The 26352-nt window shown below is 45.6% G+C and overlaps 1 protein-coding gene and 2 long non-coding RNA genes across 6 annotated transcripts in view; 2 read left to right on the top strand and 1 right to left on the bottom strand.

Moving 5' to 3' along the window:
- Positions 1-12351, top strand: part of LOC103125881 (cytochrome P450 2G1-like) — a 60421-nt gene extending 48070 nt beyond the window's left edge. For all 3 annotated transcript variants that reach the window (XM_060185964.1, XM_060185962.1, XM_060185961.1), the window contains exons 2-10: positions 1136-1369; positions 1818-1977; positions 4517-4666; positions 5251-5411; positions 5904-6074; positions 8280-8421; positions 10381-10565; positions 10660-10801; positions 12021-12351. In XM_060185964.1, coding sequence (XP_060041947.1) covers positions 1190-1369; positions 1818-1977; positions 4517-4666; positions 5251-5411; positions 5904-6074; positions 8280-8421; positions 10381-10565; positions 10660-10801; positions 12021-12202 — 1473 coding nt within the window. In that variant the 5' untranslated portion in view covers positions 1136-1189 and the 3' untranslated portion in view covers positions 12203-12351. The remainder of the gene's footprint in view (positions 1-1135; positions 1370-1817; positions 1978-4516; positions 4667-5250; positions 5412-5903; positions 6075-8279; positions 8422-10380; positions 10566-10659; positions 10802-12020) is intronic.
- LOC132536823 (uncharacterized) overlaps positions 1-26352 on the bottom strand; it is a 298410-nt gene that overhangs the window by 132975 nt on the left and 139083 nt on the right. The window lies entirely within an intron of this gene.
- The window catches only part of LOC132536820 (uncharacterized), a 40052-nt gene continuing 33832 nt past the window's right edge, over positions 20133-26352 (top strand). Inside the window, exons 1-3 of one of the 2 annotated variants that reach the window (XR_009548358.1) lie at positions 20133-20285; positions 21977-22026; positions 22685-23120. This is a non-coding gene — a long non-coding RNA (uncharacterized LOC132536820). Of the gene's footprint in view, positions 20286-21976; positions 22027-22684; positions 23121-26352 lie in introns of those variants that run through there. The other variant, XR_009548359.1, reaches the window with a different exon arrangement.

Below are 26352 nucleotides of genomic sequence, written 5' to 3' on the forward strand. Positions count from 1 at the left end.
AACCTGTTTGGAAGCTTATTAATTTTGCTGTTCAAAAAGAGAGTTTTTGGCTTCATTAATGCTCTCTATTGAATTCCCCTCCAGGACTGTATCAACCTCTGCTCTAATTTTCTAATTCTTTGTACTGACTTTGCTGTTTATTCTCTTGAACCACAAAGTGAAAAGTTGAATCATTTTTACCAGTAGATCTTTGCCCTTTTCTTTTTCCCTCCTCTTTCACATATTTAATTAGTGATTTGATCAATGCTATTTCCATTTCGTAATTTTTGTGAAGGTTAATGATTTGCAGGGATTGATATGCAGGTGCAATTCCTCATGTCCATGTGATACATATCTGCAAAAACACTCCTATCTCAGCCTAGATCCTTTCTTTTCTTTTGTGTACATTCAACTCCTCTAAGTGTTGGGCACTTGGACTCTCAAGGAATAAAACTGACACAAGGTCACTATATCCCTTGACGAGGTTTTATTGTGTCTTGTATCCAATCACAAGTGAGCTAGCATGGGCAGCAGGACCCAGGACTGTCCACTTCTTTACTCATTGTCTCCACACAGGATTTTCACAATTAAGTAACAAAGACTCAAGTCTGGTGTTTTGAGAACCTGTTGTGGCGTCATTCTCATATTATCCTCTAGCTCTTTGAACCTTTGCCTCACTTTCAAGGTTTAAAAGCAGCAGGATGGTTGTGTCTGACAAAGTTATAGATGGCATCCCTGATCCTTAGCAGGACTTTATTAAATATGGTGGCCCTGTTTGACAAATAAGAAAATGGAGATTCAAAGATGAGTTCAGTGTCTCATTCAATGAGGAAAAAAGGAACTAAGATCTGAAACCTGGTCAGCTTCTGCAGAAAGTTCGTTTCTCTTTGACTGGGAAAAATAAAAGGTATATTCAGAGCTAGAGCTGAGCTAAGGAAGTGGGAATGAAAAATTGGAAATAAGGAGAAAGGAAATGGCTCCCTGGATATTCTTGGGAGAATGCAAACCACTGTCAATGGGGCATTGTGCTTACATAACTAAAACCTAAAGAGAGAGAGAGAGAGAGAGAGAGAGAGAGAGAGAGAGAGAGATCACTTCCACAGTGGCTTCCATTGCCAGAAAGTGTGAGTCCCCAGATGTTCTGTTTGGTCTCCAGAGACCTATTTAGGCAGGATCTGAAGTGCAGGACACAAGCCCTCTCCCTGAACTGATGACGCTGAGCTGGGCCACCACCATCATTCTGGCGCTCACCCTGTCTTGCCTGTTCATCCTCACCACCTGGAAATGGAGAAACAAGGGAGCCAAGCTGCCCCCAGGCCCCCTGCCTCTGCCCTTCCTGGGGAACTTGCTGCAACTCAGGATCACGGCCATGCTTGATTCTTGCCTGCAGGTGAGCCTGTTGTTCCTCTCAGACAGGGCTCAGAGCAAAGACACAGTAGGGCAGATTCCCACTCTCTCAATCGCACTACTCCAGAGTCATATTCCCTTGTATTTCTAAAGCATAGCCTCAGAATTTCAGGATGTCTTAGTTCATCCTGGTACATGCAGTCTACTTCACATGTGTATCCTCTCAGAGAAAGAAGAGTGGGCCATGGACTGTACTTAGTCCATGACTATGAGTTGTGATCAGCTTGGGGGGGTGTGGTGGGGTGTGAACTCACTGAAATTCTCCAGTGTCCTGGCTCCTCTGCCCTCTTTGGCAGTTGTCTGTCCATCACCAGAAGGAACACTTTGCCCCTGTCCTGTGCCCATGTGACACACTCCCCTACAGCTCAGGATTGATCTCTATGGGGAGCGCCAGCAGGCTCCCAACATACTGTATCTTCCTTCTCTTTCAGCTCAGGGAGACATATGGCCCAGTCTTCACAGTGTACTTTGGGTCCCTACCAGTCGTGGTTTTGTGCGGACATGATGCTGTGAAGGAGGCCCTGGTGGGCCAAGCAGATGACTTCAGTGGTCGTGGACGAATGGGCTCAGTTCCTAAGAACCGTGAGGAGGGTAGGTAAAAACGACAGAGTTATGTACACTTACACCATACTTTCTGTCTATTTTTTTCCCTTAATTTATCCATATAATTTTTTTTACTCTTTTTTTTTTTTATTTAAGAAAGGATTAGTGAACAAAAACATAAGGTAGGAGGGGTACAACTCCACACAATTCCCACCACCCAATCCCCATAACCCACCCCCTCCCATGGTAGCTTTCCCATTCTCTAGCCCTCTGGGAGCATGGACCCAGGGTCGTTGAGGGTTGCAGAAGGTAGAAGGTCTGGCTTCTGTAATTGCTTCCCCGCTGAACATGGGCGTTGACTGGTCGGTCCATACTCCCAGTCTGTCTCTCTCTTTCCCTAGTAAGGTGTGTCTCTGGGGAAGCTGAGCTCCAGGACACACTTTCTGTCTATTGCCATGTCACCCTGAACACACATGATCTCTCTAGAACATGCTTCCTTGAGTCCCACACTCTGTGGGAAGCACACAGCTTGTGTGATTACACTGACTTCTCAAAGGATGGATGATTTAGCCTCACAACAAGATTCCAAAGAAGGAGACTTGAGGTGAGAAAGATTAGAGGATGACAAGGTGAACCCTGCGAGGGCATAGGAATGAGCCCAAACCACTTCCCACATCCAACTTCTGCTGTGTTACTCCTCTCAGCTCCATGAAGGAAATGCAGGCTTCTCTGGCTAGTTACTCCCTCTCAGCCAATCTGCAAACCTTCATTCAAAAGCACAGCACCTACCTTTCCTTGACCTTATTACTCTCCACTCATCTGTCTCTGCCTGCTGGAACATTGAATTCCAAGTCACCTCAGGTCCCTCTGCCCATCCTCCCATCCACTCACGGAACCACGTGAGATCTGTCAATTTCTTCATTTATCAATAAGTGCATGGAATGGTCCACCCAGCTAGTCATAGACAGAGTACTAGGTCCTGACTGCCACTCATCATTCCACAGCCCCTTCACTGATATTCACCTTTTTCTTCAAGAATATCCACACTGGGGGCTGGGCAGTGGCACACCCAGTTAAGTACCATAGTCCTGTGGAAAAGGACATGTGCAGGGACGCGCGTTTGACCCCCTGCTCTCCATCCACCTGCAGGAGGGATGCTTCACAAGCGGTGAAGCCAATCTGCTGCTCTCTCTCTCTCTCTCTGTATCCTCCTCCCCTCTCAATTTCTCTCTGTCCTATTGAATTAAAAATAAGGAGAAACTGGACTCCAGGAGGTGTGGATTCACAGTGCTGGCACCAAGCCCAGTGATAACCCTGGCGGCAGGAACAAACAGAAAACGTGAATCGCCACACCCAAGGCGGGTACAGAACTCTTGGGGTGGGTGCGAAGTAGAGCTGTACACTCTACTCCTACAATCTAGTAACCTGCTATTAATCACACATAATAAAGATAAAAAGAATATGCACATATGCAGAGTCTGTAACTTCCTTACTCTGTTTTATTCTAAAAATGTTTTATTAGTGATTCAATATTGATTTACAAAATTACAAGGTAACAGGGGTATAACTCTGTGCCACTCTCACCACCAGAGTTGTCTGCTCCCATTTTCTCCACTGGAAACTGCAGTGGTTCTCCCAAGATCACAGTTTCTATTATTTCTGTAACTACCTGTATTTATATGTACTTGCCTATTGTTTCTATGGTCCTGCCGTCTCTTCCTTTCTAGACACACTTATTACTTCTGATTGTCTTTCCTTTATGTTTTTCTCTTTCTTTTTCTGTGTCCTAATGGAATTGGTGTTCAGAGCCCTCTGGTTTTCTTCTCCTAACGTTTCCCCCTCTGGGAGTATGAGCCAAAATCCTTTATGGAGTGCAGACTGGAAGATCTGGACATTGGAAGGTTGGTCCATACCAGCCTGTTTCTGTCATTCCTTCTGACCTTTCCTACTTTTGATATTTGTGTGGTTCTTAGATGCGCACTGGTTTCTCAAGAGAGTAAGAGACATTTAGACTCTTAAGCTCCTTCTACATCATAAAAGCATTTTGTCTCTTTGCACACCTCTTTATGCACCCAAACTTACTTTATGCGGTTTCTACCTGGTCCTTTGAGAAGAATGCCTCCATGACATTCAGCATTCATTGCCTGACCCCCAATTCTCCCACCTCATCTCCAGTGTGTGCAGGGCTTACCCGAGTCTCCCATGGGAAGCTGGGCTGTAGAACTGCTGCTCTTGAACTTCTAATTTTTTTTTTTAGATTTTTTTTTGCCTTGCTGCTTTAAAAAAAATCTCTATTTGTTTATTGGGTAGAGACAGCCAGAAATTGAGAGTGAATGGGGAGGTAGAGAGGGAAAGAGAGACAGAGACACCTGCAGCCCTGTTTCACCATCTGTGAAGCTGTCACCCTGCAGGTGGGGATCAGGGCTAGAACCTGGGTCCTTGTGCACCAACATGTGCACTCAACCAGGTACACCACCACCTGGCCCACTGAACTTCTAAATTTTCATCACTTGTCTCCATCCTTGTCTAGCACAGATGGGGCACAGGAGGCAAGGGCGGCAGAAGTCTGACCTTGAGGTTCCCACAGGTCTAACCTTTGCTAATGGAGAACAGTGGAAGATTCTCCGACGCTTCACCCTGACTGCTCTCCGGGACTTTGGGATGGGAAAACGGAGGATTGAGGAACGAATCCTGGAGGAGGCTGGCTTTCTGCTCAAGGAATTCCACAAGACCAAGGGTATGGGGCTCAGGGAATAGGGCTGTGAGCTGACTGGGTGACTGTGAAGGTCTCATTCATGAGCAGACAGGTGTTGGTGAGAGAAAGGGCTGGTCTGGGGAGCAAGAGAATTGGTGAAGAGCTCCTGTAGGTTTCTCAGCAGGTTTGACTGTCAGTGTTTACATGAAAAGTGGTCCAGAAGACCACCACAGGAACATTAACTACTGAGTCCCAAGAACAGCTCACAATTTCCTGTGAGAAGGTATGGTGTTGACAATAGTGATTAAAAAATTTGTTTGGCATGTTCATTCCAAATTTAAGTCTGTCCATCACAAATACAAACTACCCACTCTTGACTCAATCAATGCAGAGGCCCTTGGCTTTTCTCGATGCTTCCTTTGTGATAGGGGCCATGGTAACACCTGTCAGGAACTATGATACTGATCCCTAAAATCCAGAAGTGGCTGGTTACCCCCTGTGCAGGGTAGACAGAGAGTCCTTGCCATCCATTACTCAGCAGTGGAAGCAGAACTTCGATCCCTGACAGAAGGCCCTGTCTCTACACCCTGAACTGTACCTCCAGTGAAGGCTGTGTCCACCCCCAGGTGCACCCATCAACCCCACTTTCTTCCTGAGCTGCGCTGTCTGCAATGTCATCAGTTCCATAGTCTTTGGAAGCCGCTTTGACTACGAGGACAGGCAGTTCCGGAAGCTGCTGCAGATGATCCAATGGAACTTATCTGCTATTAACTCACCATTGGCACAGGTGTCCACCCACCTCCTCTGTGCCCACCCTCTATGCACACTCACCAAACTCCCACCCTACCCCTTGTATTTGGAGTAATAATGATCTCCAAGACAGTTGGCGCCATAACAGGCGAATTCCTCATCTCTCTGTGATAGGTGTCTGCTCGCCACCCCCATCACTGACTCCAGTCTCCTTCCATCTGCATGCACGGGGTCCCCAATGCCCTCCCCGCCTCCTGCCCCTCCCCTGTTAGAGTCCTTGGCTCTGTCTCAGTCCACCACACCGAGTCCCAGTGTCACCCTGTAGGCTGAAGCTGCCTCCCCACCTCCCACTTCATTCTCCACTCAGTGCTGGCAGGAAAGGAGAAAGTGTCCCAAGTCTCCACCAAGCCAGGGATGCCCCCAGGTCTTCATCCTGGGGCCAGATGCTGAGCCCAGCGAGCTGAATCCATCCAAGGCCATCACACCTTCTCAGATCTTTGATGACAGCCCCTTGCCTCCCCTCCCACAGCTGTATAACATGTACCCTGGAGTCATGCAGTATTTGTCAAGAAGAAATGATCACAACTTGAAAAAGGAGCTCACGGATTTTATTACCACCACAGTTAAGGCCCACGAAGCCTCCCTGGTTCCACAGAACCCTCGAGACTTCATCGACTGCTTTCTCATCAAGATGCACCAGGTACTTGTGCTTCCTGCACCCACCCCCTCATCTCCTCAAGCCCCAGCATCTGTGGGCTAACATCACCTGTAACCAACTGGGAGGAAGAAGAGTTGGCATCATATTCCACACATCCCTTTATTTATAGATAACCTGTAGAAATGGTAAGAGCCCTAATGGTAGCTGTTGACATAATGATAGCAAGTATCCTTTGAGTGGCATGGAGGTAAGAAATCTTTCCAAAAATATTTTATAAGAATTTACTGGATAGAGACAGAGAGAACTTGAGAGGGTAGGAAGAGAGAGGGAGAGGGACAGAGATACAGATAGAGGGAGACATAGAGGGAGAGACTTCAGAGATAGAGGGAGAGCACTGCTTCACTATTTGTGAAGGTACCCCTCTGCTGGTAGGGAATAGTGGCTTGAACGCGGGTTCTAACATATGCGCTGAACCTGGTGCACCATTACACCAGCCTCCAGAAGTGAGAAATTTTACAACTTTGCATGTAATTTATGACCACAGAGAATGTAGACCCCACAGTCTTGGAATACAAGCTGGAAACATTCAGTCATGCAATAAAGAGTTTGTGAATGGTGGTCTGGGAGTTGGCACAGTGGATAAGACATTGGACTCTCAAGCATGAGTCCTGAGTTCAATCCCCGGCAGCACATGTACCAGAGTGATGTCTGGTTCTTTCTCTCTCCTATCAATTCTCATGAATCAATAAATAAAATTGGGAAAAAAAGAGTTTGTGAATGTGAATTCTGAGAGAGCAGGTGGTGGTGCACCTGGTTAAGCACTCCCGTTACTATACACAAGGACCCAAGTTCCAGCCCTCACTCCGCACCTGCAGGGGGGATGCTTCATGAATGGTGAAGCAGGTTGAAGTTCTGCCTCCCTCCCTCCTTCTCTCTCTCCCCTATCACTTTCTCTCTTTTCTGTTAAATAAAAATAGAAGAAAAGTTTTGAAAAAGAAAGGAAATGTAAATTCTTAGAGGCATGGAAACCGGACACGTGTGCTTCTGTACCCTTCACTCTGAGCCACCAGGCAGTGGTGCACCGGGTTGAGCGCAGCCATTCCCAAGGACCAGGACCCAGGTTCAAGCCCCTAGTCCTCACAGGCACAGACAAGCTTAACCTGCAGTGACGCTTTGCTGCAGCTGTCTCTCTCCCTCCCACTCTTCCCAAACCTTGTCCGTCTCTTTGCCCTGTCAGTTAAGAAATAACGGGGGAAAAGGGCAAAATAGCCACTGGGAGCAGTGGATTTATCATGCAAGCAACGATACACAGCTGTAACCTCGGTGGGAAAAAAAAGGAAGGGGGGGGAGAAATTTAGTTTTGATGACAGGGCCTCTGCATGTGGATGTTTGTAAGTACATGTCCTTATGTCCTCCAGTATTCAGCTATAAGGAGACCATCTCTCTTTCTTTGATTTTTCAAAATTTTATTTATTTATTGGATAGAGACAGTCAGAAATCAAGAGGGGAAGGAGTGATAGAGAGGGAGAGAGAGAGAGGGAGAAAGAGAGAGAGAGCTGCAGCCCTGCTTCACCATTCTCAAAGCTTTCCTCCTGCAAGTGGGAACTGAGGGCTTGAACCTGGGGATCCTTGTGCATTGTAACACGTGCATTCAACCAGGTGCGCCACCACCCAGCCTCTCTCTTTCTTTGCTTTTATCTTTTTCTTTTTATTGCCTCCAGGGTTATCACTCTGACTCAGTACTGTTGCTCTGAATCCACCACTTCCAGCGAACATTTTTAAAATTTGTATTCCTTTCTATTTCTCTTTCATCTGACAGGACAGAGAGAAACTGAGAGGGGGAGAGACATATAGACAAACACTTGCACACCTGCTTCACCGCTAGTGAAGCTTCCCTTCTGCAGCTGGGGAGAGAGAGACTCAAATCCAGGTCCTTCCAGAAGGTGATACGTGTGCTTAACCTGGTGCACCACAGCCTGGCCCCCGTCTCTCTTTCCCTTCCTCCAATCCCCTCACAGTTCCCCAGGGCCCACCTCACTGACCTCCCCTGCTGTTTGTCCAGCCTGCCAGGCAGACACCTGCTGGGGGACCTTTCTCTGGAAGCTCCACCCCTGACAGCCCCTTTGGCTTTTTTTTTTTTTCAGTCAGTCAGTGGTGTTTTCACAAAGGTTTGTCGTGTCCACTAGGATGAAACTAGGAGAGGAAGACAGAGAAGCTGATGGTTCTTCCTCTTCCTCTTGTTTTCAGGATCAACATAATCCCCACACAGAATTCAACCTCCAGACTTTGTTCATAGTCCTTTTCAATCTGTTCTCTGCCTCCACTGAGACCATTACCTCAAGGCTCTATATTGGATTCCTGCTGCTGCTGAAGCACCCGGAGGTGATGGGTGAACATCTCCTGGAGCTGCGGATTCTGTGAGCCGCCCCTCCCCCTCCCCACCCCCAGGAGAGACGGCACAGTCAGGAAAGCTTAGACTCCTTTTACTGACATGGGTACTTCATTTTGTTGTTATTGTTGTTTTACAATAACTTTTTAATTAGTGATTTAATGGTGATTTCCAGAGATGATAAGAAATTAAGGTTGGTTTGGGGAGATAGCAAAGTGGTTCTGTTTATTTATTTTACTCAGACATCCAAGGAAGGTTATTTTATTTATTTTTACTATAGCACTGATAAACTCTGGTTGATGGTAGTGCTGGAGACTGAACCTAGGACTTCAAAGCCTCTAGTCTCTGAAGAGTCTCTTTGCATAACCATTATGTTATCTACCCCTACTCCAGCATAATGGTTCTGCAATAGACATTAATATCTGAGGCTCTGAGGCCCCAGGTTTGATCCCCAGCACTACGAGAAGCCAGAACCTAGCAGTATTTTTGTATGTTGTCTATGATATTATTTCTCTCTGTCTCCCTCTCTCTCTTTCTCTCTCTCTTTTTTCTCTCTCCCTCCCTCCCTCTCTCTCCCTCTTTCTCTTCCTCTGTATCTCTCTCTAAAAACACAATAAATTAAAAGATTTTAAAAATTAGGGGTATAATTCCTTACCACCCCTACCCTAAAAGCAACACTGAGTACCTTGTGGTAGGGAAACCCAGAATTTCAGTCTGGCGGCTCTTGAACTGCTTCTGTCTAGTGTCTGTCTTTGTTTCCCGCAGCTGCTGTGCACAGTACAAAAACAGTGCCACTGACAACTATAGAATCAATTACCTTACAGAGCAGAATTTAGACATTCAAACTGACTTTCCTTCTTGGTAGAGCCAAGATGCAGCCAGATTCTAAGTCTTTTGAGCTTCCAGACCTGTGTGCCTTCACTCTAGCCTCACTGTTCCTCATCCTGTCGACATGCTAGCCCTGGCCCTCTAACTCCCCCTTCTCCTTCCTCTTCTCCTTCTTCATTTCTCCTTCTCCTCCCCCCTCCTGTCTTTTCATCCTCCTCATTTTCCTTCTCCCTCTTACCCTCCTTTTAAAATTTTTTTATGATCTTTATTTATTGAATAAAGACATCCAGAAATTGAGAGGAGAGAAACAGAGAGACACCTGCAGCCCTGCTTCACCACTTGTGAAGCTTTCCCCCTGCAGGTGGAGACTGGGGTCTTGAACATGGGCCCTTGCACACTGTAACATGTGCACTTAGCCAGGTGTGCCAGCAACTGGCCACCCCCTTTTTTTTAACAAGAATTATTACTGATGTTCAGGGTCTGTACCACAATTCTATTGCTCCAAGCTGTTTTCTTTTCTTTCTTCCCTCCTTTCTTTTACTTGATAGAACAGAGAGAAATTGAGAGGGGAGAGGGAGATCCAGAGGCAGTGTGAGAACTCTACTGGGAGAGGCACCACCCACCAGCTCCTTTCATGTAAATCTTCTATTTCTCGGTTGGGCTTTTCATCCACGTGAAATATGAAGAGAACGTGAAAGGCTACACCATCTGTCTTGGGGTCACTCTTTCGGGAAGCATAGAGTGTAGCTGAAACAATCTTGTTCCTTCATCGGAAGTGATGTCTTCTCATTAGTCTTCTTTTGCTTGTCTCTCCTCCAACCCATCAGAAACTTATGTGAATGTCCTGTCTGAACCAAGAGATTCTCCTCACTTGTCAGTTTTCTACGATCTTGTTGCTTTCATCATAGAGACAGTGGTCCCACTTGGCACTGAAGCCTCCTCTGTGTCTCCCATTTGGTCTGGTGATTATTCTCCAGCCAAGGTCTTGTGTGAAGAAGAAAGCAGCACTTCATACAGTGACCTGCTTGGCTGAGGCTACACAGGTGCTAGGATACAATGTGTCCTGGCCCCACACGGGCCTCAAGAAGCATCACTGGTGCCCTTCTGTTTCCTATGTTGTGTTTCTTGCAGCCAAGGTTCATGAAGAGATTGACCAGGTGATTGGGCCACACCGGTTACCTAGTATGGATGACAGGCTGAAGATGCCCTACACAGACGCTGTGATCCACGAGATACTCAGAAGGAAAAGGGCAGGCATGGGTTTCCCCCGTTGTGTCACCCGGGACACTGAATTCCGAGGCTACCTCCTGCCCAAGGTGGAGTTGAGACTGCACTGTGTCTCCCTCTCTCCCCCATCTGGGTTCCCCACTCCCACCTTTTGTTCTCCTAAATGCCCTCTCTTCACCTCAGGGCACCATCGTGTATCCTCTGCTGGACTCTGTCCACAATGACCCCAGCTACTTCAGTCAGCCAAATGCCTTCTATCCCCAACACTTCCTGGATGAGCAAGGCCAGTTCAAGAAGAATGAAGCCTTTATGCCCTTTTCCTGTGGTAGGTTTCTGTGCTGTGATATCCCACCCCCAGAAACCTGCTCTCTGTGTGCTCCAACTGTTTGCCTGTATCTGAAATTTAGGGCTTGGGGCAGTGGGTGTGGTTCCATAGATCTTAAAACACTGGATTTGTGGCCAGATGGTGATACACCTGGTTAAGCGCACACATCACAGTGTGCACAAGGACCGGGGTTCAAGCCCCTGACCCCCACCTGCACGGGGAAAAGCTCACAAGTGGTAAAGCTGGTCTGCAGGATCTCTCTGTCTCTCTCCCTCTCTATCTTCACCCTCTTCCATCCTCCATCCTCAATTTCTTTCTCTGCCTCTATCCAATAAATACACAAATGAAAAGAGCAACAACAACAACAACAAAAGCAACAAAAACTGGGCTTAAGACACTGTGATCCCCTAGCTCCCAGGATCACAGACATCAACATTAGGACTCTCAGAAGCAAAAAGTAATGTGCTTAAGTGGGACCTCAAAGACTTTTCTGCTAAGGACCAAACGCCTGTTGGATTTTCTTTCTTTCTTTCTTTATTCCTTCCTTCCTTCCTTCCTTCCTTTCTTTTTTTATAGATTTTCAGTCTGAATTCACACCTTAAAACTGACAGAACATGGATATTCACAGCATATTAGTCATGATTATGCCTATGACTAGAAAGAAAAACAGCCACAAAGACAAACAAACCAACTCATCAGCCAACCCCAACTTGGTTTAAGCACACAGAATTCTAATTGCATTTTATTTCCAGAACACATAATGTCAGGTTTTTATTTCATTGTTTAACCATTTCTGTTTTCAAGTAGTTTTTTTCTTTGATAGGACAGAGGAATTGAGAGGGGGCAGGGTATAGGTTGGAGAGAGACACCTGCAGCATTGCTTCACTGCCAGTGAAGCTTTCCTCCAGCAGCTGGGGAGATGGGCCTTGAACCCTGGTCCTCTGCATGGCAATGTGTGTGCTCAACCAGGTGTGGAAACCCCCTGACTGGGTCCCACCATTTATTTCAAAAGGCGAAGTGCTTTCTTGGTTGGAGTAACAAAACCGGCCAGCAGGTGACCTAGCCCTGAGGCTTTAAACTCCAGGGCAGCAAGTGGATGAGTCAGCAGGTCTTCCCAGGGGCTCTGGACTCAGCTGCTGCCCATGGGGAGGGGGCTGTACCGCTCCCCACAGCCCTGCGTGCCAGCACCTCTGTGACCAGCCCTCCTCTGTGCCCACAGGGAAGCGCGTCTGCCCTGGGGAGGCACTGGCACGCCAGGAGCTCTTTCTCTACTTCACCTCCATCCTGCAGAGCTTCTCCCTGCGCCCCCTGGTGCCACCCAGGGACATTGACATCACCCCCAGGTTTGTAAACACAGTGAGTGTTTACCGCCAATATGAGTTCTGCTTCCTTCCCCGCTGAGCTGTGCTGGGGAGCAGGGGGCGAGGGGAGAGCTCAGCCCAGTCCAGCCCATTCCACATGTTACTCTGCCTTCACTCTCTCCCCTGTGAGTAAACCCCAAATGCCCCAGAATTCTTCCTGAAACTTCAATAAAAAAAGAGATGAATTCACTGGTGTCTCAGCTCCTTGGAAGCTTACTTGAGTAGTGCGCTACTTTGCCATATGCACAGCCCAGGTTTGAACCTGGTCCTCATGGCATTGAAGGAAGCTTCTGTGCTCTGGTCTGTCTCTGTGTCAGTCTGTATCTTCAAAAGGGCCAGTGGGGTATCTGGTAGAGTGCACATGTTACCATGCAAAAGAATGCCGGTTCAATCTCCCAGTCCCAATGACAGTAGAAAAGCTTCAGAAGTGGTGAAGCAGTGCTGCAGAGGTCTCTCTCTTTGTATCTCCTCCTTCCTTTCCAATTTCTCTGTGTCTCTATTTAATTAAAAATATATGAATAAAATCATGAATGTTTCAGGAGTCAGGTGGTAGCACAGCAGGTTAAGCACACATGGGGCGAAGTGCAAGGACCAGCCTAAGGATCCCAGTTCGAACCTTCGGCTCCTCACCTGCAGGGGAGTCATTTCACAGGCAGTGAAGCAGGTCTGCAGATTTCTATCTTTCTTTTCCCCTCTCTGTCTTCCCCTTCTCTCCCCATTTCTCTCTGTCCTATCCAACAACAACAACATCAATAGTAACTACAACAATAAAACAACAAGGGCAACAAAAGGGGATAAATAAATATAAAATATTTTTTTAAAAATCATGAATATTGGGGAGTCAGGTGGTAGCACAGCGGTTAAGCGCAGGTGGCGCAAAGCACAAGGACCAGCATAAGGATCCCGGTTCGAGCCCCTGGCTCCCCATCTGCAGGGGAATCGCTTCACAGGCGGTGAAGTAGGTCTGCAGGTGTCTCTCTTTCTCTCCCCCTCTCTGTCTTCCTCTCCTCTCTCCATTTCTCTCTCTCCTATCCAACAACGATGACATCAATAACAACAACAATAATAACTACAACAATAAAACAACAAGGGATACAAAAAGGAAAAATGAATAAATAAATAATAAAAAAATCATGAATGTTTCATTACTGCTACTATTGGCTGGAGACACATACTACAAGGGTCACTGAATACTTGGATTTGTGTGTATCATCCACACTCTGTGGGCAGGAAATGCACCACTAGCCCAGAAGAAAATTTAAGCCACCTCTATAAAGGAATATAGAGGGGGCCGGGTGGTGGTGCACCCGGTTAAGTACACACAGCAACAAGTGCAAGAATTCATGCAACAATCCGGGTTGAGCCACCCTCCCCACCTGCAGGGGGAAGCTTTAGGAGCGGTGAAACAGGTCTGCAGGTGTCTATCTTTCTCCCTCTCTATCTCCCCCTTCTTTCTCAATTTCTCCGTTCTATCCAGTAAAAAAAAAGTGGGGAAAAATAGCCATCAGGAGCAGTGGATTCACAGTGCAGACACCAAACCCCAGCGATAACCCTGGAGGTAACTAATAATAATAGTAGTAATAATAATAATAAATGAATATAGACATCAGGTGCAAGAAATCCTCAGATTCACCAAAGAAAATCAGTTAATTCTTTCAGACCCCTGGTCACACTCACTGTTAATGAATGAAACTCTCTGTAAAAACTCAAGAGTGTGGGCTGGACCAACAAGCCAATCAGAAGGAACTGGGGAGACAGCATAATGGTTCTGCAAAAAGACTCATGCCTGAGGCTCCAAGTTTCTAGAGTCAAGCCCCAACTCAACCATCAGCCAGGGCTGAGTAGTTCTCTGGCAAAATAAATAAATAAATAATAAAATAAGTAAAAATAAATAATTATAATAATCTGCTCAGTGAGGGAGAGACCAGTTTGCATGCTAGGTTAACACAGACTCAGTAAAAACTTAGAAAGGATGAGATGGACAAGTCCCAACCTAAACAATGCAGGAAGGGTCGTTTCTGTTTGCTTTCATTTCTGCACTTACAGGCAGATTGTTTTACAAGGTTGTTTGGCACAAAAGTACAGTTTCAGCTGTCTCACTAGTGGTGTCCCCCACAGACAGACTGCCAGCCAGCCCCCTCCACTGTGGCACGACTCACTGTACCAGGTACAGAATTTATAGACTGGCTGGGGAGACAGCACGGTGATTATGTAAACGGATTTCCTGCCTGAGGCTCTAAAGTCCCAGGTTCAATCCCTAGCACACCCTAAACCAGAGCTGAGCAGGGCTGTGGCTGCTCTCTGTATCTTTCTCTTTGCGTCTGCCGCTAAAAATAATAAATAAATAAGTAAATAAAATATTGATTTTTAGTTGGGCAGTACCCTTGGTAGAACACACCAGTTACCATGTGCAAGGATCCAAGTTCTAGCCCCTACTCCCCAACTGCAGGCCAGTCTTTCTCTCTCTCTCTCTCTCTCTCTTTCTCTCTGCCCTCTTTCCTTTGTGATTTCTCTCTGTCTTAATCCAATAGATAAGTATATAAATAAAAAGAATTATAGATTGTATCAAAGCCTGTCCAGTCTGGTTTTTTATGTGGCATTAAGATTTTTTATTGATTTTCTTTTTTTTAATAATGACAGAGAGTCTGAGAAAAGGTGGGGGAGTTAGGAAGAGAGAGAAGCAGCACTGATTTGTTGCTTTTGTAGTCACTCATCCTGCTTGGAGGACGGGAAAGTATTTTCTAAGAGGAGATTATTTCACTCTTGTCTCTAGAATGTTTATCAGTTGGAGCAAGTGCTTTTTCTTCCTTCTGGCCACAGTGAGCTATGGGCTGTGTTTCTCTCTCTCTCTCTCTCTCTCTCTCTCTCTCTCTCTCTCTTTTTCATGAGTAATCACTTTTTTCCCAGGGTTATCACTGAGGTACTTGCCGGTACTGTGAACACACTGCTCCCAGTGGCCATTTTTAAAAACATTTTATTGGATTGGACAGATAGAAATTAAGAGAGGAGGCATATGTATATGGAGAGAGAGAGAGAGAGAGAGAGAGAGAGACCTGCAGACCTGCTTCACCACTTTCAAAGCATCCAGTGCACTGGAAAGGGGGCTTGAACCAGGGTACTTGTGAGGATCCTTGTGCACAGGACTGTGTGTGTTTAACTGGGGCTGCCACTGCCTCACCCTCTGGTGGTTTTCTCTGTTGGACTCCTGTTCCCTGTAGATCTTCAACTTTGTTTCTACTTTTTCTTTTTGGATTTCATTTGCTATTCCTTTACTTGCTTCCTACAGCAAAAAGCTCTGTGATCAATTTTCGGCCACATCTGCTTTTTTTTTAAGTTTATTTCTTTATTGGGGAATTAATGTTTTACATTCTACAGTAAATACAATAGTTTGTACATGCATAACATTCCCCAGTTTCCCATTTAGCAATACAACCCCCACTATGTCATTTATCATCCTTCATGGACCTGTATTCTCCCCACTCACCCACCCCAGAGTCTTTTACTTTGGTGCAATACGTCAATTCCATTTCAGGTTCTACTTGTGTTTTCTTTTCTGATCTTGTTTTTCAACTTCTGCCTGAGAGTGAGATCATCCCATAGTCATCCTTCTGTTTCTGACTTATTTCACTCAACATGATTTTTTCAAGGTCCATCCAAGATCGGCTGAAAACGGTGAAGTCACCATTTTTTACAGCTGAGTAGTATTCCATTGTGTATATATACCACAACTTGCTCAGCCACTTATCTGTTGTTGGACACCTGGGTTGCTTCCAGGTTTTGGCTATTACAAATTGTGCTGCCGAGAACATGTGTACTCAGATCTTTTTGGATGGATGTGTTGGGTTCCTTAGGATATATCCCCAGGAGAGGAATTGCAGGGTGATAGGGTAGGTCCATTTCTAAGCCTTCTGAGAGTTCTCCAGACTGTTCTCCACAGAGGTTGGACCAATTGACATTCCCACCAGCAGTGCAGGAGGGTTCCTTTGACCCCACACCCTCTCCAGCATTTGCTGCTGTTACCTTTTCTGATGTGTGACATTCTCACAGGAGTGAAGTGATATCTCATTGTTGTCTTGATTTGCATTTCTCTGACAATCAGAGACTTGGAGCATTTTTTTATGTGTTTCTCAGCCTTTTGGATCTCTTCTGTGGTGAATATTCTGTCCAAGTCCTCCCCCCATTTTTGGATGGGGTTATTTGTTGTCTTGTTGTTGAGTCTGGCAAGCTCTTTATATATGTTGGTTATTAAACTCTTATCTGATGTATGGCATGTAAAGATCTTCTCCCATTCTGTGAGGGGTCTCTTGGTTTGGGTAGTGGTTTCTTTTGCTGTGAAGAAGCTTTTTAATTTGATGTAGTCCCATAGGTTTATACTTGCCTTAGTCTTCTTTGTAATTGGATTCGTTTCATTGAAAATGTCTTTAAAATTTATGTGGAAAAGAGTTCTGCCAATATTTTCCTCTAAGTATGTGATAGTTTGTGGTCTAACATCCAAGTCCTTGATCCACTTGGAATTTACTTTTGTATTTGGTGAAATACAGTGATTCAGTTTCATTCTTCTGCATGTTTCAACCCATTGTTTCCAACACCATTTGTTGAAGAGACTCTGCTTTCCCCATGTAATAGTCTGGGCCCATTTGTCAAAGATTAGATGTCCACAGTATGGGGCCTCATTTCTGGGCTCTCAATTATGAGTTCCCTTTATCAGTACTTTTCAAATTATTGATCACTATTGCCTGGATTGACTTGTGTCTAAGTAAGTTAATTAAAGGGTTCACAGTGGTGGAAGTTAACAGTTATTTCAATCCCTGAGTTGGAGCTCAGTGGTTTAAAAGCCTCTTTTTTTTTCTTCCCTGTAGGCTATGGCAGCCTGAGGGCTTTTAAACTATCAATAGGCTTCTTACCTTAATCACTGACTCCTGACCAAGAGATAAAGCAGGGGTGTGGCAGAGATAATCCAGTGGTTATGCAAAGAGACTTTCACAGCCCCTCAGCTATGCCACCGAGGTATAGGTCTTCTCCTGAGTTTTCCAGTTAGATCTCTGTCCCCTGGTGTCCCTCCCTGTCACTGCTCCAGATTCTGAGGGTAGTAGCAATGGAGACTCAGAGTTGCACTTGGTGAGTCTCTGGGGAGTCCTTTCCTCCCTTAAGCTGTCCCCTTGTTGGTGGAGCAGACTGGAGGTGGTGTCTCAAGTGATAAACTGCTGAACTGTTAGCAGTCACTTAATCTCTCCTTAGGCTCCTCTCTCCTCTCTGTCACCAGCCACACGTGTTTGTACTCACCGGTGATTTACTGGGTTCCTGTGGTCACTCTAGTCCTGTCTTATTTAGGTCCTGGTGGTCTCACGACATTTCTGTGTAAAACCGCAAGGCCATCTAATCAAGAAATGATCTTTACTTTCTGTTTCAGATATTGTTTATGTAAGACTGAAAGATATATAAACTCTCACTTGCGCACTAAAACTTGAGTTCAGATTCACCCTCCTAAATGAGTGTGGTGTAATTCTGTTCTCCCTTGCGCCGACTCCTGGTCCACCCACCGGTCTCTTCGGGGACTCTGTTCCTTCCTGCTACTCCTCTACTTGAGTGGTCCATCGCACTCATGGGACCACTCTCTTCTTCAAGTAACTGTCTATTCAGTGTGAACGACTTATCTAAGCTCACATTCTAAGGCTATACTTTGGATCAGAGTGATGTCTCACCTGGTAGAGTACAGATATTACCATGTGCAAATATACAGAGAGAACACATGCCTCCCCAGGTAAAGTGGAGTTCTTGCCTATATTAGTATCCTGAATCACTAATTTGAGGTGAATTCGCTGAAGGATTCCACTATAGGTTTGACACATCTTCATTTAAAATGAATTTCAAAGAACATATGTATGAGCAACGCAGTTTCAAATTCATTGTTTATTAAGAGCAGTTAGTCCTAGGAAGGGCAGGGATCGATCTGGGCTCTCACGTGTAAGAATTTGGTAGGTGGCCCCATTCTTGCCCTGAAGTTACAACCTGTGGGCTCATGTTGAAAGAAGACTTTAGGGGCTGGGGAGATAGCTTACTGTTTCTGTAAAAAGCTTTTATGTCTGAGGAGTAATGTTTCAGGTTCACTCCCCAGCTCTCTAGCATAAATCTGAGCTGAGCAGAGCTCTGCTGTCACTCTGCTATATATATTGATTTTTTTATTTTACCAGAATACTACACCGTGTGTCATGGTGTTTCAGAAAACTCAGAGTTCAGGTAGGAGAGATTCTTTACATCAGCATTTTTTCATTCTTTTTTTTATTTATAAAAAGGAAACATTAAGAATCAGGCAGTAGTGCAGCGGGTTAAGCACAGGTGGTGCAAAGTGCAAGGACGGGCATAAGGATCCTGGTTCGAGCCCCTGGGTCCCCACCTGCAGGGGAGTCGCTTCACAGGCGGTGAAGCAGGTCTGCAGGTGTCTATCTTTCTCTCCCCCTCTCTGTCTTCCCCTCCTCTCTCCATTTCTCTCTATCCTATCCAACAATGATGACAGCAATAATAATGACAACAATAAAACAACAAGGACAACAAAAGGAAAATAAATAAATATTTAAAAAAGGAAACATTGACAAAACTATAGGATAAGAGGGGTACAGCTCCACACAATTCTCACCACCAGATCTCCATATCCCATCCCCTCCCCTGATAGCGTTCCTATTCTTTATCCCTCTGGGAGTTTGGATTCAAGGTCATTGTGGGATGCAGAAGATTGAAAGTATGACTTCTGTAATTGCTTCCCCGTTGAACATGGGTGATGACTGGTTGATCCAGCCTGCCTCTCTCTTTCCCTAGTGGAGTGGGGCTCTGTTGAAGCGGGGCTCCAGGATTCATTGGTGAGGTCGTCTATCCAGGGAATTCTGGTCGGCATCATGCTAGCATCAAGAACCTGGTGGTTGAAAAGAGAGTTAATATACAAAGCCAAACAAATTCTTGACCAATCATGGACCTAAAGGCTGGAATAGTGCAGATAAAGAATTCGGGGGGTCCTACATTTTGTAGATAGCTAGTAGGCATATTTTAGTTATATTTCAAGGGGCTGTGGCTATACTAGATTTTTTCCCCTGTCTTTACATCAGCATTATGACATCTACCCCTGCCCATCTCCTTCTCTCCGTATTTTTCTGTATCTCTAGCTCTCGTTACTAAACATAACGATAAAATAAAATAGGATAAAATAGTAAAAAAAAAGAGAGAGAGAGATAGAGAGCTTGGGCAGAAGTGACTGCCCTGTAGTTATCATCTCTCTCTCTCTAAACCTATCTCTCATTACTAAAATTATATGTAAAATGAAAATAATTTCAAAAGGAGTCCGGGATGGGAGACAGCATAGTAGCTAGCACCATTCTCTCTCTCTGTCTCTCCTTACAAATAGCTAAATAAAATAATGAAATAAAATAACAATAATTAAATTAAGACCTTGGGCTGAGAAGCTATCTGAGGAGTCCCGCCAAACACTTTTATGTTTTGGTCTCAAGAACCCAGTTTTAATTCCACGACCAACATTTGCTTTAGCTGAGAAGTGTTCTGGTGTTTCTCTGTGTGATTTTCTCACTGAGCCTGTGTCAAGTAGAGAAAATGAAGAGAATATTCAGAGAAATAGGAAGCCCTTTGGTTGTCTCTAGTCGCCCGAAGGGTGCATTCTGTTCCGTGTCCACAAGGCGGAGACATTACATAGAGGGGGCCCCTGCTGGAGGGCTCTTGCTCCCACCGCACCGCCCTTGGTCTGCACTACTTGTTCATTTGGGCAGGGTGTTTGCTGTCTGCTCCCAGGATTTGTTCTTGGAGGCTTCCTTCCCAGGAGCTAGGGAGAAGCAGGAGGCAGGGTTCACTGGGAAGAGCACAGGGCTCCCGTCAGATTCCCTGGCCTGGTGTGGTAGCCACAGCGGCAGAAGGGTTCTGGAGCTATGCCTTTGCTCCCCCTGTCTCTGTGCCATAGGCCAGTCTGTTTATGTTTCCGGTACTGCTACAACCCCCTTCCTGAAAATAGGCGATCTGAGCACCTGTGCTGGGGTGCTGGGCAGAGGTGAACCCGGTGTAGTTCCAGATTTCCGTGCACAGGGACCAGGCATGGAGCCCTGTAAGACCCTGCAGAGGGAGGAGAGGTAAGGCAGGTCTGCGGGATGGGAGTGGGGTCGGGTCTCTCTCTTCCACCTGTCTAGCTCATCCTGCCACCTGAGTTTCTCCATGTACTTTCCAATCAAAGAAAAGAAGAAAAGGGAGGGGGTGGGGGAAGAGAAAGCCGCCGGCAGCGCTGGCTTCCTGTGCTGGCACAGAGCCTCAGCAATCAACCCAGTGGTATCCAATCTAGACGCGGGGCCAGGTGTAGATACCAAAATGGTGATGCAAAGACACGCTCCTGCCTGAGGCTCTGGAGTCCCAGTTTCAGTGCCCTATGACACCATAAGCCAGAGCTGATCAGTGCTCTAGGGAAAACGAAAAATAGAACCACAAATGAGAAAAGCATAGACCCGAAGAATGTTAAAAAGAAGAAGAAGAAGAAGAAGAAGAAGAAGAAGAAAGAAAGAACAAAACAAAGACAGAAAGAAAGAGCACCAAAGTAAAAGACTCTGGGCTGGGTGGGTGGGGAGAGAATGCAGCTCCACGAAGGATGACGGGACCTAGTGGGGGTCGTATTGTTATATGGAAAACTGGGAAATGTTATGAATGTACAAATTATTGTATTTACTGTGGAATGTAAAGCATTAATGCTTCAATAAAGAAATTTAAAAAATAAAAAGGAAGAAAGAACGAAAGAAATGAAGGAAGGAAGAAAAAAAGAAAGAAAGAAAGAGACGATGGAGGAAATGCAGATATGCAGAAACCCACACCAGTGGCTCTGGTGATTGAAGTGGTAGAAAGGACCAGGCTGGTTGGTGCTTCTCATTTGGCCATAAATCAGAAACAGAACCAAAGTTTCAAAGCTGTGCCTGGTGCCTGGGGCTAAGCATGAGGTCACCCAGCAGGAATCTTCTAGGGGATCCAATCCCTTGCAGCTGTTGCACCAGGAAGGCTCTGAGCTGTCCCCACCTCAATTTCACAAAGGGAATGGGGACTACCAGGAGGTGGGTTGTGCTCAGGGGCCTGGATGGTGATGTCTGAGTTCCTCTAAGCTTTGTTTCAGCAAGAAGTGCTCTATGTCTCTCTTTATCTCGGTCTCTCTCACAGTTGGTGTGTGATAGGCCATAAAGAACGTCCTGGAAATGTTGCATCCTAAAGTGCTACCATTTTGCAGAAAACCAGAGTGTGGGGTGGGGGGAGGAGGGACAACTTGTTGACTCAGGGATTGCTCAGTGTTAGTAAAATAAAAAATCCATACAGCAGGAGCAAAGTTTGGGGCAGTAGAAGGGGACTTGAATCAAGTTCTCCTCTGTGGCCAGAGATCTGGAGAGACTGCATGTGCCATGCTGCACAGGAAGCCCCTCTTTTCTACAGGGGGAAAACTGGTTGTGTATTTAGCCAAGTAAGTCAAGAGACTGACAGAGCTTAGTCCTGGGAAAGACAGGAGATCACACTGGGCTCTCACGTGTAAGAATCTGGTAGATGGCCGTATTCTTGCCCTGAAGCTACAATCTGTGGGGTGCTATTGAAAGAAGGCCTTGGAGGCTGGGGAGATAGCTTAATGATTCTGTAAATAGCTTTCACGCCTGAGGGTTCAAGGTTTCCGATTCAGTCCACAGCTCTCCAGCTAAGTCTGAGCTGAGCAGTGCTCTCCTCTCACTCTAAGATACATATTTTTATATTTATTTTTATATATTTTATATATATTGATTAATTGATTTTTTTATTTTACCAGAACCTTGCTGCACCCTGTGTCATGCTGTTGCAGGAACCTCAGAGCTTCAGGTAGGAGAGTCTCTTTGCATCAGCATTATGCTATCTACCCCTGCCCATCTCCCTCTCTCTGTATCTTTCTGTATCTCTAGCTCTCATCACGAAACATAACAATAAAGTAGAATAGGATAATATAGTAAGTGGGAAAGGAGAGCTTGGGAAGAAGTGACTGCCCTGGAGTTATCTTTATCTCTCTAAACTTATCTCTTCTTACAAAAATTACTCATAAAATAAATTAAAATGAAAATAATTTCAATGAATAAAGACAACAATGAGTTTTCACTCCTGTGAGAATGTCATACATCAGAAAAGGTAACAGCAGCAAATGCTGGAGAGGGTGTGGGGTCAAAGGAACCCTCCTGCACTGCTGGTGGGAATGTCAATTGGTCCAACCTCTGTGGAAAACAGTCTGGAGAACTCTCAGAAGGCTAGAAATGGACCTACCCTATGACCCTGCAATTCCTCTCCTGGGGATATATCCTAAGGAACCCAACACATCCATCCAAAAAGATCTGTGTACACATATGTTCTCAGCAGTACAATTTGTAATAGCCAGAACCTGGAAGCAACCCAGGTGTCCAACAACAGATGAGTGGCTGAGCAACTTGTGGTATATATATACAATGGAATACTACTCAGCTATAAAAAATGGTGTCTTCACCATTTTCAGCCGATCTTGGATGGACCTTGAAAAATTCATGATAATTGAAATAAGTCAGAAACAGAAGGATGAATATGGTATGATCTCACTCTCAGGCAGAAGTTGAAAAACAAGATCAGGAAAGAAAACACACGTAGAACCTGAACTGGAATTGGCATATTACACCAAAGTAAAAGACTCTGGGGTGGGTGGGTGGGGAGAATACAGGTCCAAGAAGGATGACAGAGGACCTAGTGGGGGTTGTATTGCTATATGGAAAACTGGGATATGTTATGCATGTACAAACCATTGTATTTATTGTTGAATGTAAAACATTAATTCCCCCAAAAAGAAATTAAAAAAAAAAAAAAGAAAATAACTTCAAAAGGGTTCTGGGCCTGGGAGACACCTTAGTAGTTAGCACCATATTTTCTCTCTCTAATTATCTCTCTCTCTCTCTCTCTGTGCCTCTTCCTTTAAATAGCTAAATATAATAATACAATAAAATACCAATAATTAAAATAAGACCTCGGGCTGAGAAGCTATCTGAGGAGTTCTGCCAAAGACTTTTAGGGCTTTGGTCTCAAGAACCAGGTTTCAATCCCAAGTTGCTTTAGCTGAGAAGTGTTCTGGTGTTTCTCTGTGTGCTTTTCTCACTGGGTCTGTGTCAAGAAGAGAAAACGAAGAGAATATTAGGAGAAATACGGGAACCCTTTGTCTCTAGCTCATTGGTTGTAGCTACTCAGCCAAAGGGTGCATTCTGCTCCATGTCCACAAGGTGGCAACATTACCCGCGGAGGCCCATGCTGGAGGACACTTGCTCCCACTGGACCGCCCCTTGGTCTGTACTACTTGTTGATTTGGGCAGGGTTTTTGCAGTCTGCTCCCAGAGTTTTTTCTTGGAAGCTTCCTTCCCAGGAGCTAGAGAGAGGCAGCAGTCAGGGTTTACTGGGCAGAGTACCAGTGTCCTGTGGCTGAGGCACCAGAGTCCCTGGTTTGTGGAGTGTCCACAGAAGCAGAAGTTTCCTGGAATTTTGCCTTTTCTCCCCCTGTATCTGTGCCATGGGCCAGTCCCTTTCTGTTTCAGCACTGATCCAGCCCCCTTCCTGGAAATAATTGATCTGAGCACTTGTGCTGGGCAGCTGGGCTCCATGTACAGGGATCAGGCATGGAGATTAACGCCCCTGCAGAGAGAGGAGAGGTAAGGCAGGTCTGCGGGGTGGGGGAAGGGTGGGGGTCTCTCTCTCCACCTGTCTAGCTCACTCTTCCCTCTCACTTTCTCCTCGTAATTTCCAATCAAAGAAAAGAAGAAATGGCAGGGGATGGGGGTAGAGAAAGCCACTGCCGGCAGCGCTGGCTTGCTGTGCTGGCACAGAGCCTCAGCAATCAACCCAGTGGTATCCAATCCAGACACGGGGGCCAGAGTAGATACCAAAATGGTGATGCAAAGACACTCTCCTGCCTGAGGCTCTTAGATCCCAGATTCAGTGCCCCACAACACCATAAGCCAGAGCTGATGAGTGCTCTAGTGAAAATAAAAATAGAATCACAAATGGAAAAAAGTACAGACAAAAAAATGTTGACAAAAGAAGGAAAGAAAGAATGAAGACAGACAGACAGAAAGAAATAGCCAATAGATGGAAAGCAGATATGTAGGAGCCCTAGCAGGAGGTGCTGGGGATTGATTGAAGTGGTAGAATGAAGGACCAGGCTGACTGGTGCTTGTCATTGGGCCAGCAATTAGAAACGGAATGAGTTTCAAAGCTGTGCATGGTGCCTGGGGTTAGCGTGAGGTCACCCCGGCAGAAATCTTCTAGAGGATCCAATCCCTTGAAGCTGTTGAACCAGGAAGGCTCTGAACTGTCCTCCATCTCAATTTTACAAAGAGATCTGGGGTGCCAGGAGGTTGATCTGTGCGTAGGGCATTTGATGGTGATAACTGATCCCTCAAACCTTTGTCTCAGCAAGAAGTGCTCTGTATCTCTCTGTATCTCGGTCTCTGTCACTGTTGGTGTGTGGTAGGACATAAAGAACGTCCTGGAAATGTTGCAACCTAAAGTGATAGCATTGTGCAGAAAATCAGAGTGTGCGTGGGAGGAGGACAGAAAACTCACTGGCTCAGGGATAATCAGTGCTAGGAAAACAGAAAATCTACACCGCATGACAAAGTTTGGGCAGTACAAGGGGACTTGAATCAAGTTCTCCGCTTTGGCCAGAGATCTGGAGAGACTGCATTTGCCGTGCTGCACAGAAAGTCCCCTTTTTCTACAGGGTGAAAACAAAAACTTATTTAGCCAAATAAGTCAAGAGAGACGGTCACGGCAGTTAGTCCTGGGAAGGGCAGGAGCTCAAATTGGGCTCTCACGTGTAAGAATCTGGTAGGTGGCCCCATTGTTGCCCTGAAGCTACACTCTGTGGGCTCATGTTGAAAGAAGACCTGGAGGCTGGGGAGATAGCTTAATGTTTCTGTAAAAATCTTTCATGCCTGAGGGTTCAAGGTTTCAGATTCAGTCCCAGTCTTCAGCATTAGTCTGAGCTGAGCAGTGCTCTCCTCTCACTCTGATATATAGATATAGATATAGCTTATATAGATATTGATTGACTTCTTTGATTATACCAGGGCCTCAATGCGCCCTGCGTCATGGTGTTGCAGGACCCTCAGAGCTTCAGGTAGGAGAGTCTCTATGCATCAGCATTATGATATCTCCCCCTGCCCATCTCCCTCTCTCTGTATCTTTTTGTATTTTGAGTTCTCATTACTAAATATAACAATAACATAAAGTAGAATAAAATAAGTTAAAAAGTAAGTCAAAGGGGGAGCTTGGGCAGAAGAGACTGCCCTGTAGTTACCATCTTTCTCTCTCTAAACCTATCTCTCATTACTAAAAATATTCATAAAATAAAGTATAATGAAAATAACTTTTTTTCCTCCTCCAGGGTTATTGCTGGGCTCAGTGCCTGCACCATGAATCCACCGCTCCTAGAGGCCATTTTTCCCCCTTTTGTTGCCCTTGTTGTAGCCTCGTTGTGGTTATCATTATTGCCCTTGTTGACGCAATTCGTTGTTGGATAGAACAGAGAGAAATGGAGAGAGGAGGGGAAGACAGAGAAGGGGAGAGAAAGATAGACACCTGCAGACCTGCTTCACCACCTGTGAAGCGACTCTCCTGCAGGTGGGGAGCCAGGGGCTCAAACCAGGATCCTTACGCCAGTCCCTGCGCTTTGCGCCACATGCGCTTAACCCACTGCGCCACTGCCCGACCCCCATGAAAATAATTTCTAAAGATGTCTGGGGCTGAGAGACAGCTTAGAAGCTAGCACCCCTCTCTGTCTCACTCTCCCTCCCTCCCTCCAAATAGCTAAATATAATAAGACAATAAAATGCCAATAATTAAAATAACACCTTGGGCTGAGAACCTCTCTGAGGAGTTCTGCCAAAGAATTTTATGGCTTTGGTTTCAAGAGCCAGTTTCAATCCCAGGACCACAGTTCGCTTTAGCTGAGCAGTGTTTGGTGTTTCTCTGTGTGCTTTCCTCACTGAGTCTGTGTCAAGAAGAGAAAATGAAGAGAATATTAGGAGAAATACGGGAGCCCTTTGGTTGTCTCTAGTCTCCCGAAAGGTGCATTCTGCTCCGTGTCCACAAGGCGGTGACATTACTTAGCGGGGTTCCCTGCTAGAGGACACTTGCTGCCACTGG

Source organism: Erinaceus europaeus, chromosome 2 (genome assembly GCF_950295315.1).
Source record: "Erinaceus europaeus chromosome 2, mEriEur2.1, whole genome shotgun sequence".
NCBI classification, from domain to species: Eukaryota; Metazoa; Chordata; class Mammalia; order Eulipotyphla; family Erinaceidae; genus Erinaceus; species Erinaceus europaeus.